Source organism: Pecten maximus, chromosome 1, assembly GCF_902652985.1.
Source record: "Pecten maximus chromosome 1, xPecMax1.1, whole genome shotgun sequence".
In the NCBI taxonomy this organism is placed as follows: Eukaryota; Metazoa; Mollusca; class Bivalvia; order Pectinida; family Pectinidae; genus Pecten; species Pecten maximus.
In genome coordinates, this window is record NC_047015.1 from 3,744,114 (window position 1) to 3,766,040 (window position 21,927).

The 21,927-nt window shown below is 34.9% G+C and overlaps 2 protein-coding genes across 3 annotated transcripts in view; one reads left to right on the plus strand and one right to left on the minus strand.

Moving 5' to 3' along the window:
• The window catches only part of LOC117322666 (calmodulin-A-like), a 49,145-nt gene extending 35,046 nt beyond the window's left edge, over nt 1–14,099 (plus strand). Inside the window, exons 4-5 of one of the 2 annotated variants that reach the window (XM_033877606.1) lie at nt 5,606–5,848; nt 7,133–7,820. In XM_033877606.1, coding sequence (XP_033733497.1) covers nt 5,606–5,848; nt 7,133–7,176 — 287 coding nt within the window. In that variant the 3' untranslated portion in view covers nt 7,177–7,820. Of the gene's footprint in view, nt 1–5,605; nt 5,849–7,132; nt 7,821–13,006 lie in introns of those variants that run through there. The other variant, XM_033877613.1, reaches the window with a different exon arrangement.
• A 2,657-nt stretch (nt 14,100–16,756) lies between these two features.
• LOC117322683 (prolactin-releasing peptide receptor-like) lies at nt 16,757–21,688 on the minus strand. The gene is made up of 5 exons (XM_033877624.1): nt 21,227–21,688; nt 19,843–20,237; nt 19,645–19,752; nt 18,335–18,500; nt 16,757–18,180 (listed from the first exon to the last, which is right to left on the minus strand). Exons 1-5 carry the CDS (start codon nt 21,615–21,617, stop codon nt 18,083–18,085), a joined length of 1,158 nt encoding a protein of 385 aa, XP_033733515.1. The 5' UTR covers nt 21,618–21,688; the 3' UTR covers nt 16,757–18,082.
• Nucleotides 21,689–21,927: the final 239 nt, after the last annotated feature.

Genomic DNA, 21,927 nt, shown 5'->3' on the forward strand with positions numbered 1-21,927 from the left:
ACATAGACATTGTCATATTTATATAGGAACATACTATAGCTATATATTACAATAGAGACATTGCTATACTTATATTGGAACATTACTATAGCTATATAAGAACATAGACATTGTCATATTTATATAGGAACATTACTATAGCTATATAAGAACATAGACATTGTCATATTTATACAGAAACATTACTATAGCTATATAAGAACATAGACATTGTCATATTTATATAGGAACATTACTATAGCTATATAAGAACATAGACAGTGTCATATTTATATAGGAACATACTATAGCTATATAAGAACATAGACATTGTCATATTTATATAGGAACATTACTATAGCTATATATTACAATAGAGACATTGCTATACTTATATTGGAACATTACTATAGCTATATATTACAATAGAGATATTTATAATAGAACTTAGACATTACAAATGCTATGTAACAGCATAGACATAAGAATATTTAGATAGGAACATAGACAATAACTGTCATATAAGAACAAAGAACGTTAGGATATTATATAAGAAACATAGACAATAGGATATTTATATAAAAAAAATAGACAATAGGATGTTATATACAACATAGACATTAGAATATTATATAAAACGTAGACATTAGGATATTTATATAAGAACACATACATTAGGATATTTATATCTACATAGATATTGGAATATTATATAAAAAACATAGACATTAGAATATTATATACACATAGACATTATACTATTATATAAAACATAGACATTAGAATATCATATAAAATATAGACATTTGAATATTATATAAAACATAGACATTAGCATATTTATATACGAACATAGACATTAGAATATTATACAAAACATAGACATTAGAATATCATATAAAATATAGACATTTGAATATTATATAAAACATAGACATTAGAATATTATATGAAACATAGACATTAGCATATTTATATACGAACATAGACATTAGAATATTATACAAAACATAGACATTAGAATAATATACAAAACATAGACATTAGAATATTATATACACATAGACATTATACTATTATATAAAACATAGACATTTGAATATTATATAAAACATAGACATTAGAATATTATATGAAACATAGACATTAGAATATTATACAAAACATAGACATTAGAATATTATACAAAACATAGACATTAGAATATTATACAAAACATAGACATTAGAATATTATATACACATAGACATTATACTATTATATAAAACATAGACATTAAAATATTATATAAAACATAGTCATTAGAATATTATATTAAACATAGTCATTAGAATATCATATAAAATATAGACATTTGAATATTATATAAAACATAGACATTAGAATATTATATGAAACATAGACATTAGAATATTATACAAAACATAGACATTAGAATATTATACAAAACATAGACATTAGAATATTATACAAAACATAGACATTAGAATATTATATAAAACATAGTCATTAGAATATTATATAAAACATAGACATTAGAATATTATATGAAACATAGACATTAGAATATTATATGAAACATAGACATTAGAATATTATATGAAACATAGACATTAGAATATTATATAAAACATAGACATTAGAATATTATACAAAACATAGACATTAGAATATTATACAAAACATAGACATTAGAATATTATATAAAATATAGACATTAGCATATTTATATACGAACATAGACATTAGAATATTATACAAAACATAGACATTAGAATATTATATAAAATATAGACATTAGAATATTATACAAAACATAGACATTGGAATATTATACAAAATATAGACATTAGAATATTATACAAAACATAGACATTAGAATATTATACAAAACATAGACATTGGAATATTATACAAAACATAGACATTAGAATATTATATAAAACATAGACATTAGAATATTTTACAAAACATAGACATTAGAATATTTATATGTGAACAAAGACTTTAACATATTGCTGGTTTTGCTGGTTTGTTTTCCGATTTTCATGCTTGGTTGAGTAGGAAGAAATGAATTTGAGTGTAAGCATTTTTTCCCGGCTCTTTCTTCCAAAAAATTCACATTATGTGTTATTGAATGCTAACATTTATGATATTTTACATGGTTAAATATTTAGTCATGATCTAGTTTACAATAGGCCCTGTTATATATATACATAAATACACGCGCTACCATCACATCGATTCATCTCGCGATGTTATTTTGTCAAACCTTTTAGTTATATTATATTATTTTTTTATTTATTTACTTTTACCATCTTTTCACCACCTAAGATGTTTTCTAATTTATTATAATAGGCCCTCGGCGAATTAATAATTGACCGAGGGGATCGTTTTCACAACATACCGATATTTATTGTTGTTTATACCTACTATATTTGTGTAACTATTCCATGTCCTGTGTCTATATGTGATCGTTTGCAATTTACTTGTGTCTTGATTCGACAATTTAGTTGTCTGTACTGTCGTTATTACCTCTTGACAAATTATCTATTTGACCATGTGATAAAGAATATAAATAATAATAATAATAATAATAGTAGGGTACGAGTCTCTCCTCTTTAACCGTGTTATAAAGTAGGGTACGACTCTCTCCTCTTCAACCGTGTTATATAGTAGGGTACGACTCTCTCCTCTTTAACCGTGTTATATAGTAGGGTACGACTCTCTCCTCTTTAACCGTGTTATAAAGTAGGGTACGACTCTCCTCTTTAACCGTGCTATATAGTAGGGTACGACTCTCTCCTCTTTAACCGTGTTATATAGTAGGGTACAACTCTCTCCTCTTTAACCGTGTTATAAAGTAGGGTACGACTCTCCTCTTTAACCGTGCTATATAGTAGGGTACAACTCTCTCCTCTTTAACCGTGTTATAATGTAGGGTACGACTCTCTCCTCTTTAACCGTGTTATAAAGTAGGGTACGACTCTTTCCTCTTTAACCGTGTTATAAAGTAGGGTACGACTCTCTCCTCTTTAACCGTGTTATATAGTAGGCTACGACTCTCTCCTCTTCAACCGTGTTATATAGTAGGGTACGACTCTCTCCTCTTTAACCGTGTTATAAAGTGGGATACGACTCTCTCCTCTTTAACCGTGTTATAAAGTAGGGTACGACTCTCTCCTCTTTAACCGTGCTATATAGTAGGGTAAGACTCTCTCCTCTTTAACCGTGTTATATAGTAGGGTACAACTCTCTCCTCTTTAACCGTGTTATATAGTAGGGTACAACTCTCCCCTCTTCAACCGTGTTATATAGTAGGGTACAACTCTCTCCTCTTTAACCGTGTTATAAAGTAGGGTACGACTCTCCTCTTTAACCGTGTTATATAGTAGGGTACGACTCTCTCCTCTTTAACCGTGTTATAAAGTAGGGTACGACTCTCTCCTCTTTAACCGTGTTATAAAGTAGGGTACGACTCTTTCCTCTTTAACCGTGCTATATAGTAGGGTACGACTCTCTCCTCTTTAACCGTGTTATAAAGTAGGGTACGACTCTCTCCTCTTTAACCGTGTTATAAAGTAGGCTACGACTCTCTCCTCTTTAACCGTGTTATATAGTAGGGTACAACTCTCCCCTCTTCAACCGTGTTATATAGTAGGGTACGACTCTCTCCTCTGTAACCGTGTTATATAGTAGGGTACGACTCTCTCCTCTTTAACCGTGTTATAAAGTAGGGTAGACTCTCTTCTCTTTAACCGTGTTATAAAGTAGGGTACGACTCTCTCCTCTTTAACCGTGTTATAAAGTAGGGTACGACTCTCTCCTCTTTAACCGTGTTATAAAGTAGGGTACGACTCTCTCCTCTTTAACCGTGTTATATAGTAGGATACGACTCTCTCCTCTTTAACCGTGTTATAAAGTAGGGTACGACTCTCTCCTCTTTAACCGTGTTATAAAGTAGGGTACGACTCTCTCCTCTTTAACCGTGTTATAAAGTAGGGTACGACTCTTTCCTCTTTAACCGTGTTATAAAGTAGGGTAGACTCTCTTCTCTTTAACCGTGTTATGTAGTAGGGTACGACTCTCTCCTCTTTAACCGTGTTATAAAGTAGGGTACGACTCTCTCCTCTTTAACCGTGTTATATAGTAGGGTACAACTCTCCCCTCTTCAACCGTGTTATATAGTAGGGTACGACTCTCTCCTCTGTAACCGTGTTATATAGTAGGGTACGACTCTCTCCTCTTTAACCGTGTTATATAGTAGGGTAGACTCTCTTCTCTTTAACCGTGTTATAAAGTAGGGTACGACTCTCTCCTCTTTAACCGTGTTATAAAGTAGGGTACGACTCTCTCCTCTTTAACCGTGTTATAAAGTAGGGTACGACTCTTTCCTCTTTAACCGTGTTATATAGTAGGATACGACTCTCTCCTCTTTAACCGTGTTATAAAGTAGGGTACGACTCTCTCCTCTTTAACCGTGTTATAAAGTAGGGTACGACTCTCTCCTCTTTAACCGTGTTATAAAGTAGGGTACGACTCTCTCCTCTTTAACCGCGTTATAAAGTAGGGTACGACTCTTTCCTCTTTAACCGTGTTATAAAGTAGGGTAGACTCTCTTCTCTTTAACCGTGTTATGTAGTAGGGTACGACTCTCTCCTCTTTAACCGTGTTATAAAGTAGGGTACGACTCTCTCCTCTTTAACCGTGTTATAAAGTAGGGTACGACTCTCTCCTCTTTAACCGCGTTATATAGTAGGGTACGACTCTTTCCTCTTTAACCGTGTTATAAAGTAGGGTAGACTCTCTTCTCTTTAACCGTGTTATGTAGTAGGGTACGACTCTCTCCTCTTTAACCGTGTTATAAAGTAGGGTACGACTCTCTCCTCTTTAACCGTGTTATAAAGTAGGGTACGACTCTCTCCTCTTTAACCGTGTTATAAAGTAGGGTACAACTCTCTCCTCTTTAACCGTGTTATGTAGTAGGATACGACTCTTTCCTCTTTAACCGTGTTATAAAGTAGGGTACAACTCTCTCCTCTTTAACCGTGTTATGTAGTAGGGTACGACTCTCTCCTCTTTAACCGTGTTATAAAGTAGGGTACGACTCTCTCCTCTTTAACCGTGTTATGTAGTAGGGTACGACTCTCTCCTATTTCCCCATATTACAAAGTATGATGCGACTCTGTCCTATTGATAATATTCGACGCTGCCTTAGTACTCGCAAAGTATTATTACTTGAAGAGATTTTTTTTACAGATTTTAGTTATCTAATTCCAAGAAATATTCTGATTCACGTTGTTTGAAATTGAAGGGTTAATGATCCAAAATCCTTTTTCAGTTGACAAGGGACACGATGATGGTTGTGATATCGTCAAGAACAGTAAACTTAACGTATACAGGAGACATCGCATTATCTTCTATTGTCATTGGAACCGCGAAGGTTTCAGTAATATTGTCCATCCTTGTAAAGTGTTGTAGTAATGATTTACAGCCACCAATGGTAGCGTTGTGATACATTAGTATCGACTGTCCTTTAATATTACTATCTGTTGATAGGACGTTAAAAAACACAAAACCAAAACATTTACCTGATTATTACAGTTACGTTCTGTGGTTATTATAGGTAATGGGACGATAGACTTTGAGGAGTTCCTACATATGATGGCCCGTAAAATGAAGGAGACGGACAGTGAGGAAGATCTACGGGAAGCCTTCCGAGTATTCGATAAAGACGGGAATGGTTACATCAGTGCTGCAGAACTGAGACACGTGATGACCAATCTGGGAGAAAAGCTGACAGACGAAGAGGTGGACGAGATGATAAAAGAGGCGGATTTAGATGGAGACGGAATGGTTAACTATGAAGGTAACACACCGGTTTTTTCTTTTCTTTTAACATCTGCAGGTTTGAAATAGCAACATACGAAAGCTAATTCGTGACATTTTTTAGAGAAAAAATAAATCCCTATGACGTTCAAACGAGATAAAAAGTCTTACGAACTAGATAAAAAGTCTTACGAACGAGATAAAAAGTCTTACGAATGAGATAAAAAGTCTTACGAACGAGATAAAAAGTCGTACGAACGAGATAAAAAAAAGTCGTACGAACGAGACAAAAAGTCGAACGAACGAGATAAAAAGTCTTACGAACGAGATAAAAAGTCTTACGAACGAGATAAAAAGTCGTCGGAACGAGATAAAAAAAAAAGGCGTACAAACGAGATTTAAAAAAGTGCGAACGTGATAAAAAAAAAAGTCGTACGTATAGAGTAGGATGTTCTGGCTTAAGAAGTTATACATGGGTTCGATTGCTATCAATTGTAGTAGAAAATGCAAGATAAGTGTTTAGTTGGTATATTTATAAATGCAGAAGTTATACATTTAAACGTTTTCTTGGTATAAAAAGGGGTTGTTTTAGCTAATCATTTGATATGCATTATGAAATAACATTTGACTTGCTGATACATATCTAAAGAGGGATTTGGCCATTTTCCTTATTACCTCTACCTCACAAACGATAAGCTCTTACTAAATAATTATTGGAATAGTTTTACACAGTGTATAATTCAATTCAATTTAACTTTATTTTCACTATTGACTATTTGACTATTGGATATCATGTCAAGCTCCTGTGGTCCAGAATATCATATCATATCATCGAACTGTCACACTATCAAAATAAAAAGTAAGACCATTGTATAGCTTAATGTCTAAAAACTGACATTGTTTAAGGTTACGTATTTTCTACGATGTAATATTTTGGTCGATTATCAAAAATAATAGGCTGATGGATAAAATACAATATAAAATATAACATATTTTATTAATCACCGTTTGAACCTCAAAAGGTTCGATTTTTTATAAACTTTTTATCTCGTTCGTACCACTTAATTTTAATCTTTTTCCTCTGAAACGAATAAGCTTTCGTAGTAATATGATAAACTAACCAGGATTAATTCTGACTGATTCCATGTAACATACAACTTTATAATATACATACTGATAATATGTCTTTATTTTCGCATGAATGCGCGTTACAAAATGCATGTTAATATCCACTTAGACTTGAACTAATCGATATGTCGCCACCATACATCCTATAATATTGGCGGCCTTTTCTCTGCTGCTGTAGATGTTTCTTTATTTCCAGATTTTATGGGCTATACCACTGATTTACTGACCCAGATCAAGTGAAGGACGACTTAACTAACAAAACAATGTAACACAGAACCCTGGGCGTGCATCTATACCTCCGGTGATGTGCACGTGTTAACACTATCTTGCCTTGTTGTACATTGCATGTGCAGGACATCACTGTGGCGTGCTTTGTGTTTTTCGGGATACGGTTGGAGAGAAATACTAAATATTTTATATGTTAAACTAATATCCTTAAAACGTCAAAACAATATATGTAATGTAAGTGGTCACGTAGTCATTGCGCAGAAGGCTGAAGACTAGGTAGACTGTAGGTGGTTTCTATGGAGAAAGTAATGATGAAAACCATGTACATGGTTTTGGGTGCTACGTAGACAATATTGGTGGTTGACACGTAGGCGGTTATCGTTACCACGTAGACAATATTGGTGGTTGACACGTAGGCGGTTATCGTTACCACGTAGACATTGGTGGTTGACACGTAGGCGGTTATCGTTACCACGTAGACAATATTGGTGGTTGACACGTACGTGGTTAGTAAATACTAGATAGGTAATGCGGATACATTTATATTGCCGTACCACATTAACTCGTACTACTTTTTGGTGACTATAGTTATTTATTAACGTTTGATACTTTTCCACAAAACTTTTACAGTTTACATATATATATATTTGTGTGCAATCGAAATATCATCATTGTAAATACAGTGTTTTGTCTTGCTGTTGTTTTTTATTGTTTTTCTTTTTTGTTTGTTGTTTATTTTTGATTGTTTGCTTGTTTTTGATTATATGTTGTTTTGTTTGTTACTTTTTTTGCATTTGCAAAATTTCACAAATAATGGTAACCCTAATTTGTTTAGGTAAACAGTATAATATATATTGCCACTTAAATATAATGGTGTATGTAGAAATAAGTACATTACACGTACACAAATTTACAAGAGACTATTTACAACATTGTCTTTTGGGTTACCTTATGTTTTATATCAATATCATTTACTGTTGTTTTAATGCTGTACCTTACTCCCCCCGGATATGCTGTTATCTGTTTTCTGTATAGATCTCAACATGTCTTACAGTAGCGGCAAATCACCAATACTATCGGGATCAACGTCATCACACTTACCACTAAATAATGACGGGATTAACGTCACCACACTTACCACTAAATAATAACGGGATTAACGTCCCAACACTCACCACTAAATAATAACGGGATTAACGTCATCACACTCACCACTAAATAATAACGGGATTAACGTCATCATACTCACCACTAAATAATAATGGGATTAACGTCACCACACACACCACTAAATAATGACGGGATTAACGTCATCACACTCACCACTAAATAATGACGGGATTAACGTCACCACACTCATCACTAAATAATGACGGGATTAACGTCACCACACTCACCACTAAATAATAATGGGATTAACGTCACCACACACACCACTAAATACTGACGGGATTAACGTCCCCACACTCACCACTAAATAATGACGGGATTAACGTCACCACACTCACCGCTAAATAATAACGGGATTAACGTCACCACACTCACCACTAAATAATGACGGGATTAACGTCATCACACTCACCACTAAATAATGACGGGATTAACGTCACCACACACACCACTAAATAATAACGGGATTAACGTCACCACACTCACCACTAAATAATAACGGGATTAACGTCACCACACTCACCACTAAATAATAACGGGATTAACGTCATCACACTCACCACTAAATAATGACGGGATTAACGTCACCACACTCACCACTAAATAATGACGGGATTAACGTCACCACACACAACACTAAATAATGACGGGATTAACGTCATCACACTCACCACTAAATAATAACGGGATTAACGTCATCACACACACCACTAAATAATGACGGGATTAACGTCATCACACACACCACTAAATAATGACGGGATTAACGTCACCACACACACCACTAAATAATAACGGGATTAACGTCATCACACTCATCACTAAATAATAACGGGATTAACGTCACCACACTCACCACTAAATAATAACGGGATTAACGTCATCACACACACCACTAAATAATGACGGGATTAACGTCACCACACACACCACTAAATAATGACGGGATTAACGTCACCACACTCACCACTAAATAATAACGGGATTAACGTCACCACACTCACCACTAAATAATGACGGGATTAACGTCACCACACTTACCACTAAATAATAACGGGATTAACGTCACCACACTCACCACGAAATAATGACGGGATTAACGTCTCCACACACACCACTAAATAATGACGGGATTAACGTCACCACACTCACCACTAAGTAATGACGGGATTAACGTCACCACACTCACCACTTATAATGACGGGATTAACGTCACCACACTCACCACTAAATAACAACGGGATTAACGTCACCACACTCACTACTAAATAATAACGGGATTAACGTCACCACACTCACCACACTCACCACTAAATAATAACGGGATTAACGTCACCACACTCACCACTAAATAATAACGGGATTAACGTCACCACACTCACCACTAAATAATAACGGGATTAACGTCACCACACTCACCACTAAATAATAACGGGATTAACGTCATCACACTCACCACTAAATAATAACGGGATTAACGTCATCACACTCACCACTAAATAATAACGGGATTAACGTCACCACACTCACCACTAAATAATGACGGGATTAACGTCACCACACTCACCACTAAATAATAACGGGATTAACGTCATCACACTCACCACTAAATAATAACGGGATTAACGTCACCACACTCACCACTAAATAATAACGGGATTAACGTCACCACACTCACCACTAAATAATAACGGGATTAACGTCACCACACTCACCACTAAATAATAACGGGATTAACGTCACCACACTCACCACTTAATAATTACGGGATTAACGTCCCAACACACACCACTAAATAATAACGGGATTAACGTCACCACACTCACCACTTAACAATACGGGATTAACGTCACCACACTCACCACTAAATAATAACGGGATTAACGTCACCACACACACCACTAAATAATAACTGGATTAACGTCACCACACTCACTACTAAATAATAACGGGATTAACGTCACCACACACACCGCTAAATAATAACAGGATTAACGTCACCACACTCACCACTAAATAATAACGGGATTAACGTCACCACTAAATAATAACGGGATTAACGTCACCACACTCACCATTAAATAATAACGGGATTAACGTCACCACACTCACTATTAAATAATAACGGGATTAATGTCACCACACTCACCACACTCACCACTAAATAATAACGGGATTAACGTCACCACACTCACCACTAAATAAGAACGGGATTAACGTCACCACAATCACCACTAAATAATAACGGGATTAACGTCACCACACACACCACTAAATAATAACGGGATTAACGTCACCACACACACCACTAAATAATAACGGGATTAACGTCACCACACTCACCACTAAATAATAACGGGATTAACGTCACCACACACACCACTAAATAATGACGGGATTAAAGTCACCACACTCACCACTTATAAATACGGGATTAACGTCACCACACTCACCACTAAATAATAACGGGATTAACGTTACCACACTCACCACTAAATAATAACGGGATTAACGTCACCACACACACCACTAAATAATAACTGGATTAACGTCACCACACTCACTACTAAATAATAACGGGATTAACGTCACCACACACACCGCTAAATAATAACAGGATTAACGTCACCACACTCACCACTAAATAATAACGGGATTAACGTCACCACTAAATAATAACGGGATTAAAGTCACCACACTCACCACTTATAAATACGGGATTAACGTCACCACACTCACCACTAAATAATAACGGGATTAACGTTACCACACTCACCACTAAATAATAACGGGATTAACGTCACCACACACACCACTAAATAATAACTGGATTAACGTCACCACACTCACTACTAAATAATAACGGGATTAACGTCACCACACACACCGCTAAATAATAACAGGATTAACGTCACCACACTCACCACTAAATAATAACGGGATTAACGTCACCACTAAATAATAACGGGATTAACGTCACCACACTCACCACTAAATAATAACGGGATTAACGTCATCATACTCACCACTTATAATGACGGGATTAACGTCACCACACTCACCACTAAACAATGACGGGATTAACGTCACCACACTCACCACTAAATAATAACGGGATTAACGTCACCACACACACCACTAAATAATGACGGGATTAACGTCACCACACTCACCACTAAATAATAACGGGATTAACGTTACCACACTCACCACTAAATAATAACGGGATTAACGTCACCACACTCACCACTAAATAATAACGGGATTAACGTCACCACACTCACCACTAAATAACAACGGGATAACGTCACCACACTCACCACTAAATAATGACGGGATTAACGTCACCACACTCACCACTAAATAATAACGGGATTAACGTCACCACACCCACCACTAAATAATAACGGGATTAACGTCACCACACTCACCACTAAATAATAACGGGATTAACGTCACCACACTCACCACTAAACAATAATGGGATTAACGTCACCACACTCACCACTAAATAACAACGGGATAACGTCACCACACTCACCACTAAATAATGACGGGATTAACGTCACCACACTCACCACTAAATAATAACGGGATTAACGTCACCACACCCACCACTAAATAATAATGGGATTAACGTCACCACTCTCACCACTAAATAATGACGGGATTAACGTCACCACACTCACCACTAAATAATAACGGGATTAACGTCACCACACTCACCACTAAATAATGACGGGATTAACGTCCCCACACTCACCACTAAATAATGACGGGATTAACGTCACCAAACTCACCACTAAATAATAACGGGATTAACGTCACCACACTCACCACTAAATAATAACAGGATTAACGTCACCACACACACCGCTAAATAATAACGGGATTAACGTCACCTCACTCACCATTAAATAATGACGGGATTAACGTCACCACACTCACCACTAAATAATAACGGGATTAACGTCACCACACTTACCACTAAATAATGACGGGATTAACGTCACCACGCTCACCACTAAATAATAACGGGATTAACGTCACCACACTCACCACTAAATAATAACGGGATTAACGTCACCACACTCACCACTAAATAATAACGGGATTAACGTCACCACACTCACCACTAAATAATAACGGGATTAACGTCACCACACTCACCACTAAATAATAACGGGATTAACGTCACCTCACTTACCATTAAATAATAACGGGATTAACGTCATCACACTCACCACTAAATAATAACGGGATTAACGTCACCACACTCACCACTAAATAATAACGGGATTAACGTCACCACACTCACCACTAAATAATAACGGGATTAACGTCATTAAACTTACCACTGAATTATATTATTACTGGCATTCCAACTCAGGTGTTTTCACATACCTTGTTATAAGGGGACTGTAACTCGAGAGATAGATCATACCACAGGCGTACTATAAATATATATATCAGGTAACTTACATGTGTGTTATTTGATACTACTTAGTTAGTAGCTAACAAGCTACAGTACAATGGGATGCCCGGAGTACTATTATTTGTAGATACAAACATACTATGTCATTTAATATGGAGTGAGTATAGAAGACATATCTTACCGAAACATAAAATATCATTTAAACTAATACAATTCATTGATGATATCGGTTTTCAGAATTTGTTACGATGATGACAATAAAATGAATAACCATGGGGAAAGTTTGATCCAGACAACATGATGGCGGAGTGGACCGTACCAAACACATCATCATTCCCTTACTTGTAATAATCGGACACGTTTGGACTATGTGCCGACAGGATGATATCCCTTGATGTGATCATTGTTGTGTCCATGGAAATACTGTGATGCCATTGTATAGCATGAAACATCATCCGTTGACCCGAGGAAAAATAGTTTCTTATTCAATACGAAATACGAGCCTGTATGTTTGTGTGTGATTTTTTTTATTATTTATTTTCCAAGAAGAATTAATAGCGAAACGAATGTCTGATAACAGACTGGATTTAGAACGACGACCTGAGAATGACACTGACAGATAAGATACCAAAGTAAACCAAATAGTGTGCATGTGTTATATGTGTATTAGATGTCAAGTCATTCTAAATATGATTACAATATAATAATGATATATAATTCATGATATTTGTATGCAAAACAGTGTTGACTAAAGGAGACTGCTGGGTTATAACGTCATTGTGTGTTTATGTTCCTACATCTATGTATGTCCTTGTTCGTATCAAAACGTAGTGTTATTTCAATGATTTATTTATAGGTGAAAACTACATCCTAGTTTTTATATCATCGTCAAATGGAATCGTGCTGATAACCAACCAATCGGAATCGTGTTTATCATTGTCAAACGGATTCGTGCTGATAACCAACCAATCGGAATCGTGTTTATCATTGTCAAACGGAATCGTGCTGATAACCAACCAATCGGAATCGTGTTTATCATTGTCAAACGGATTCGTGCTGATAACCAACCAATAAGAATCGTGTTGATATACAAACATTACCATGCTTTTAAACAAACCAAATCGCGTTTTACAATCAAATATAATCGCGTTTACATATACAATCACAAAAAATAGTATTCGTATATCTTCGAGCAGAATCGTATTTTACAGTAAAGTATAATCGCGTTTACATATACAATCAAACAATGTTTTAAAGAGCCAAACGGGATCGTGTTTATACAGTCCGTGGAAGATTGATAATCAGCCATTAAATATCGTACTACCCCAAACATGTTGTTGTGTTATTATATCATGTAAACGTTCAACACTATAGTTTACTATATATAATCACAAATCACAGTATATAGGTCAAGTTTCACCTTTATTCACCTCAATGTGTTAAGAATAGATCATCTGCAATATAAGTAAAACAATCTCGATGTAAACACAAAGATATCGAGAATTATTTACTTTGAATCTGACAATGCAATCTAAAAATGTTTCCATGGCATTTAAAACAAAAACAAAAGTTTCTGTATTGAAAAATAGTTTCTGAGATACTGCCCTATGATGACAGTATGTTCCGGTAGTCATATCTAGGGAAGTGCTGACATATTAGCTTGTGCTCTGCTTGGAGATAAATACGCAAACCCGTCCTAAAAAACCCGTCCTTAAAACCCTTAAAACTGTCACAAACACACCTGTAACTAGTAGTCTAAATACTCAAAGTACGAGATTCGATTTGTGTATAGGTATGTCAACTTGCATGGCATGGATGCTTCGATACATCGAGTACATAACAATTGTGTACACATTGTGGATGACTTGACCGAATAATCCCAGTGTAATAAACAAGACAATTAAACTTACCGAGTATGATCTCTGTGTCACACGCTCGATGTAACCATACAAACAGGTATGTATAATGATAATAAAGACCGGTGGCGGTCGTTGGTTAGTTTTAACTAAATAGCGTCAGAGAGTTCAGTTTATCAAACGTATATATATATATATATTACTATAATTAAAGTTTGTAAAACTGAATGCATCCCGGTAATCGGTGGTTGAGGTATCTCGTTGAACGTTGTCTGCTATGTCAGTAGTTGATAGTTACAAGTAAGGATTATGACGGCATTTGAATGAAATAGGAACAAAATAAAACACACACTTATAAAACAACACAGAAATAAACAAGAGCTGTTGGAAGAACAGCATATCTCGTCCCACCAATGTTTGTCAATATATAATTAAAATATATTAATTGGTATGGTTTCGCAAATTGCATTAATAATATTTATTTTGTTTACTTGATCAGATTGTGTATTGATGCAATTTTCAAAGCCATACCAATTTAAATATATGTGTTAATTATTTATTGACATACATTCAGGTGACGAGCTATGCTGTTGTTAATTGAATAAATATATTGAATAATAGCTTTTGGACCTATTTCTTTTATATTTTGATAAAAATAATACCCTTATGTGAGTTGTCTCCCATGAAAAATGTGAAACGTATAATTGTCTATTATGATCATTTTTACATTGTTTTTTTAGTTTGACTCTAAGAAGGGATAGTGTAACTACCGAGAGACTCTATTACCAAATATCAGCACCCTAGTACAATTATAAAGTGATGTGTTAATAGCTTTCAATAATTGCACATAAAACTTAACAAACAAAAATTCTAATCCCCAAAAAATTTAAAATCTGTTTTTTTTTTTCCAAATAAATCTTTTAGTTTAACACTGACAGGAGATAGTGTAACCACTACAGGGACCACATTACCATAAATTACTATGCCTTTCAAAAAAAATCAAAAAAATATCGCAACAAAAACTTAACATTTGAAAAGCCGACGCTAACTTGACAACATAAGTTCTTCCTCTTCTCGGAAGAGACGAGCTAAAACAATACCCGACAAGATTAGGACTCGTTACATTGTCACATGTACCTCACCAACTTACCCACTTAGCCTACACGACTAATTTGTCAATATTTATCATCGTGTACGCCGTTTTAAACTTTGGCATATACAAATATTTCTCTACATAATTATCGACTCGTCAATATGCTAATCAAAGTTCAACACGACAAGTCATTCTACCCAGTCTATATATCGTATAACCTGACTGATCATGTGAATAATACTTACCTGAGGTTTAATAGTGATGTAGTGATGAGATGGTCATCACCTCTCAGCTATCCTCCAAATCCCTCCCAAAATAAAATTCATACACAGATGATAAATGGGAAATAATATATAGATCCAAAACTGTTCATTCACTTTTGCACGTAAGTATATAAGACTCTATCATATGTGGTCATGTAGGATAGGGATATTCCACCCTGAGGAGTCACAAAATGTGGTAAAACCTGAGGCTCCGCCGAGGGTTTTACCACATTTTGTGACCCAGAGGGTGAAATATCCCTATCCTACATGAACCACATATGATTGAGTATTTTTCTCTCATTCCCCAACCTAAAATATGCAAAAATAGGCACTATCTGTCGATAGCTTTCTCAGATAGACGCCATTTTTTCTCGATCCAAACTTTTTTTCTACTGCATATAATAAAAAAAACAGCGCCAATCGATTAACCATACCCCATATATGCAAACGACGTTTGCTGTTCTAAAAACGAAGGAAACCATTCATTTCCACAGTCTAACGTTGTTTCAGCAGCCTTGTCATTGCAAGCGAAGCCAAATCACTTGATGTCGGCCGAGGTAGTGTGTCTTTCCGCGTGAAAATATAGTTCCATGTTTTATTAATAAAAAACAATAAAAGAACGTGTTTTTTTTTACATAATTTATATCATAAATAAAAATTTTTTTATCTGATTACATATCTTCATTCAATGTATTGTTGAAATGTTTAATAGATAGATCTACTTTCGGTTCGGCGACCTACTTTTGTATCATTGCGCGCGCGTGGCTATCCTACACTGGAAGCGAGGTAATACACACACAGCAAGCATGGGTGTATTTACCTGGACAGACCAGTATGATACCGGCAGGGATGAGAGAATACAATGTATATCATGTCAATGAAGCGTTTGAATAATGTAGTTTAACCACGAGGTCTGTCACTATCGTATGATTACTCACGCTATACATTGGATACAAATAAACAAGATAAATATGTAATATCTCAGAAACTATTTCTGAATAAGGAAATTTTGTATAATTATTTTGTTATCTCAAGTAGTAGATTTTTGATTTGCACCACCAGCTTTCAGAATTGAAAATAGATGCCTTGTCAAACATTAAATGGATGCCTAGTTATACAATAAATGGATGCCTAGTAATACAATAAATGGATGCCTAGTGATAAATAAATGAATGCCTAGATATGCATTAAATGGATGCCTAGTGATACAATAAATGAATAACTAGTAATACATTTAATTTATCCCTAGATATATATTAAATGGATGCCCATTTATACATCAAATAATGCCAATTTATACATTAAATGGATGCCGATTTATACTATAAATGGATGTCTTGTGATAAATAAATGGATGTCTAGTAATACATCATATAGATGTCTAGTTATACAATAAATGGATGCCTAGTTATACAATAAATGGATGCCTAGTTATACAATAAATGGATGTCTAGTAATACATCATATAGATGTTTAGTTATACAATAAATGGATGTTTAGTTATACAATAAATGGATGTTTAGTTATACAATAAATGGATGCCTAGTTATACAATAAATGGATGCCTAGTTATACAATAAATGGATGTTTAGTTATACAATAAATGGATGTTTAGTTATACATTAAATGGATGTTTAGTTATACAATAAATGGATGTTTAGTTATACAATAAATGGATGTTTAGTTATACAATAAATGGATGTTTAGTTATACATTAAATGGATGTTTAGTTATACAATAAATGGATGTCTAGTAATGCATCATATAGATGTTTAGTTATACAATAAATGGATGTTTAGTTATACAATAAATGGATGTTTAGTTGTACAATAAATGGATGCCTAGTTATACAATAAATGGATGTTTAGTTATACAATAAATGGATGTTTAGTTATACAATAAATGGATGTTTAGTTATACAATAAATGGATGTTTAGTTATACAATAAATGAGGATAAAGTTTATTATACATGAGACGAGGAAATGTGTGGATTGTATACTCATCATACAAACTAGCCCGAAGTCATTTAAACACAAATTTGAACAAGGACGGAATTTAATTGGTTGCCACACCAATACCGCACTGGCTGTGGAATCATCATTACGGGGTTGACATCTCTGTGAAACAATCATTGTCGGGATTTTTCTGTAGCTTCAGGGAACCTGGATCACTAGTTGAGCGACTTGGACCTGGTTCGTCTGACATCAGAAAAAACAAACCTGACTTTATTACGTATATTAAACCAATATCACTGCTTTAACGATGCTAGCAATGCCCAGTGATCACTACAATCAGCATGGCCAATTACTGGTGCATATGTACAGTTTGTATGTAAATTATCAAACTACCTACCGGGAAGTACTGACGTGGCTGACAAAGCTGATCTTCTGCAGAGGAAGTTCGCGGCAGCGTGACGGAAGCAATTGTTGAAGCCTATGTACACTATGGGGTAAATACAACAGCTGAAGTAGGCGATGTAGAAGGATGCGTAGGTCATGGCGTGTATACCCTTCGGCAACTAGGAGGGAATATATGTACAATGCTATATAAAATATGGGCTGTCTACAGTACAAATAGTGAGCATATAGTCCCTTCGACAAGCAGACGGAATGGTACACTATCATATTACCGATTTATAAATGTAGATATAGTATTACATGTTAACAAATGAATTATCGTAGTACACGTTCCAAAGTGTAAATAATCGCATTACACGTACACAAATGGAAGTTATCGTGTCACAAGTTTACAAATGGAAGTTATCGTATTACATGTTTACAAATGTAAATTATCGTATCACACGTTTACAAATGTAAATTATCGTATTACATGTTTACAAATGTAAATTATCGTATTACATGTACACAAATGGAAGTTATCGTGTCACAAGTTTACAAATGTAAATTATCGTATTACATGTTTACAAATGTAAATTATCGTATTACATGTACACAAATGGAAGTTATCGTGTCACATGATTACAAATGTAAATTATCGTATTACACGTTTACAAATGTAAATTATCGTATTACACGTTTACAAATGTAAATTATCGTATTACATGTTTACAAATATAAATCATCGTATCACGTGTTTACAAATGTAAATTATCGTATTACACGTTTACAAATGTAAATTATCGTATCACACGTTTACAAATGTAAATTATCGTATTACATGTTTACAAATATAAATCATCGTATCACGTGTTTACAAATGTAAATTATCGTATTACATGTTTACAAATGTAAATTATCGTATCACACGTTTACAAATGTAAATTATCGTATTACATGTTTACAAATATAAATCATCGTATCACGTGTTTACAAATGTAAATTATCGTATTACATGTTTACAAATGTAAATTATCGTATCACACGTTTACAAATGTAAATTATCGTATTACATGTTTACAAATATAAATCATCGTATCACGTGTTTACAAATGTAAATTATCGTATTACACGTTTACAAATATCAGCTTTTGTCAACTAGGAGGCGTAAATTGTCAAAAATTTACAAAGCGTATCGTCGCTTCAAGAGAGTTACCACCTATCTCTATTCCTTTGCATTTTAGCCAAATGAACATTTCAGAATCTCGTTTACGTCTTGTGTCACACTGTCATACACAAAGTCAATATTGGATAAGATCAGCCTACCTTTGCGCCGGGACCTTTGTAACGGTACACGTCCCAGAGTCTCTCAAACTGTGGAGGACTCCAGCACAGAAACAATACCAACAGCACTGTCATTATCATCGTCACTGCCTGCAATTTAAACATAGACAGATTATCGCATCCTCATTTCACGAAGATCTCGTAGTTTTGTTCATCTCTGTTAAAAAAATATCAAATTACCTTTTGTCTCGTATGGTCAAATGTCTTTCTTTCTTCTAACGCTGGTACTTTTGGCGGTGCTGATTTCATCATCGTTACAATGAGGAGGACAAACATGATGATGATTGGAAGTACATAACCGACAACGACGGAGGCTGTAATGTAGGCCTTACGGAAATCCTTGGACGGGAAATGTGCCTGGCACAGAACTCCATGGCCTCCCGGCCAGTCGTATTCAACAAAACGGGAATACAGTAACCATGGCAAAGCCAGAAGGGCCCCGGATATCCATATAAAGACAATCGATGTGACCTGGTGTGCCTGTGTGATGACTAGACATCTGGGATAAAGTGTAGCAAAGAATCTGTCTACGACTATCACAGTTAATGTGAAAACAGACACTGTCACCACCAACACTGAAACATAATCAGAACGTACATATCAGCACCACGTGTGGTGGTAACATACTGTCTAGTTTGTTCACTGCTTTTCTACAACTTATTGAAGGTAAAGGTTTAATTACAGTTTACGTTTGAGGCTGTTCGTTTTGAATTTACAGTCGGAAAACAGTTTCATTTGAGACGTGGAGTAATAAAACAGATATTCACGCCAGTATTGTCACGTTCGATTTTTGTTTTACATCCACCAAAAAGTTAAAGTATAGTTATATTTCATACGAGTGTGTTATGTCTATCGAGAGACCTTTCAATCTTCTATCTATTTAATTTATTTCACGAAAAAAATATCGACACGATCTATGTGTATATTTATCCTCAATAATATCGACATAACACAATCCAATCCTTATATTTGAATTAAATCCACAAGTTGTATCTGGTGCGCATGCTTAATAGAAATAAGCGCATACTATAGTGACCTAGAGAATAATATCTATATAGATGTTGTGATAGTTATGGTGAACCCGAGAATGATATCTATATAGATGTTGTGATAGTTATGGTGAACCTGGAAATTATATCTATATAGATGTTGTGATAGTTGTGGTGAACCTGAGAATTATATCTATAAAGATGTTGTGATAGTTATGGTGAACCTGAGAATGATATCTATATAGATGTTGTGATAGTTATGGTGAACCTGAGAATGATATCTATATAGATGTTGTGATAGTTATGGTGAACCTGAGAATGATATCTATATAGATGTTGTGATAGTTATGGTGAACCTGAGAATGATATCTATATAGATGTTGTGATAGCTATGGTGAACCTGAGAATTATATATATAAAGATGTTGTGATAGCTATGGATGCACACATATATAAGGCTAAATTATCAACCAATTATGCGGTTTTTTATATGAAAAGCTTAATGAAAATAATCATCAGATCACAATGGAGGAATGCCATGGTATGGCATTACTATATTTGAATATGATAACTTACCTTGTAAAAAAGTGTTGATCTTACAGAAGAAAGAGCCGAGTGGCCATTTGGTGGGGTTGAGGTTGGTGACCACGTGCAGCCACATACAGGTGAGAGAAATAAGAATGTTTACACTAGCCATGTTCACGACGTACAGGTTAAACTTTGTTCGCAGACTTTTTGTTCTGATGATAACAATAATGATAAGAGAATTCAATGTCAATGCTAAGAGTATGGCCACCGCGTACATTGTGATCTTCGCCACTCGTTCAGTTGTAGAGATGTCTGGTAATACGCTCAAATCGCTAAAGGAAATATTTGAATTTTTTAGCCAAGCAGAGAAATCAAAATTGATTAAGGTTGTCTTGTTAAAACTTCCAGATGAAGTGTTAAATACGCTTTGGAAACTCATCTTCAAAACCTATAATGCCGAGACCCGGGTGGATTACAAAGGCACGGTAACCATTCTTGACACACACCTGTGGTAGGAGAGCGCTAACAGGGGCCACTTTGTGATCCGAGACCAGATAGGATCGACACATCCAAGACGTCTTGTTTAGAATAGATATGCTGTGAATTCGCCACACCAAATATAGTTTGGACTTTCTATTTTTAGTCGTACACAGATAAGGCGAGATGGACATATAACGGACATCTTCTTGATATGGATATAATTTATTGTGACTGAGTGTCAGTTTTAAAGTACTCCAATTGATAATCAC

Bases quoted from the DNA above. Each gene is read 5' to 3' on its own strand.
- LOC117322683 (XM_033877624.1), bottom strand. From the start codon at position 21,617: ATGAGTTTCCAAAGCGTATTTAACACTTCATCTGGAAGTTTTAACAAG. The intron at 18,501-19,644 runs GTAGGCTGATCT...ATTCCCTCCTAG, and splicing joins ACAAAGGTCCCGGCGCAAAG to TTGCCGAAGGGTATACACGC. The intron at 18,181-18,334 runs GTAGGTAGTTTG...TTCTGATGTCAG, and splicing joins AGCCACGTCAGTACTTCCCG to ACGAACCAGGTCCAAGTCGC.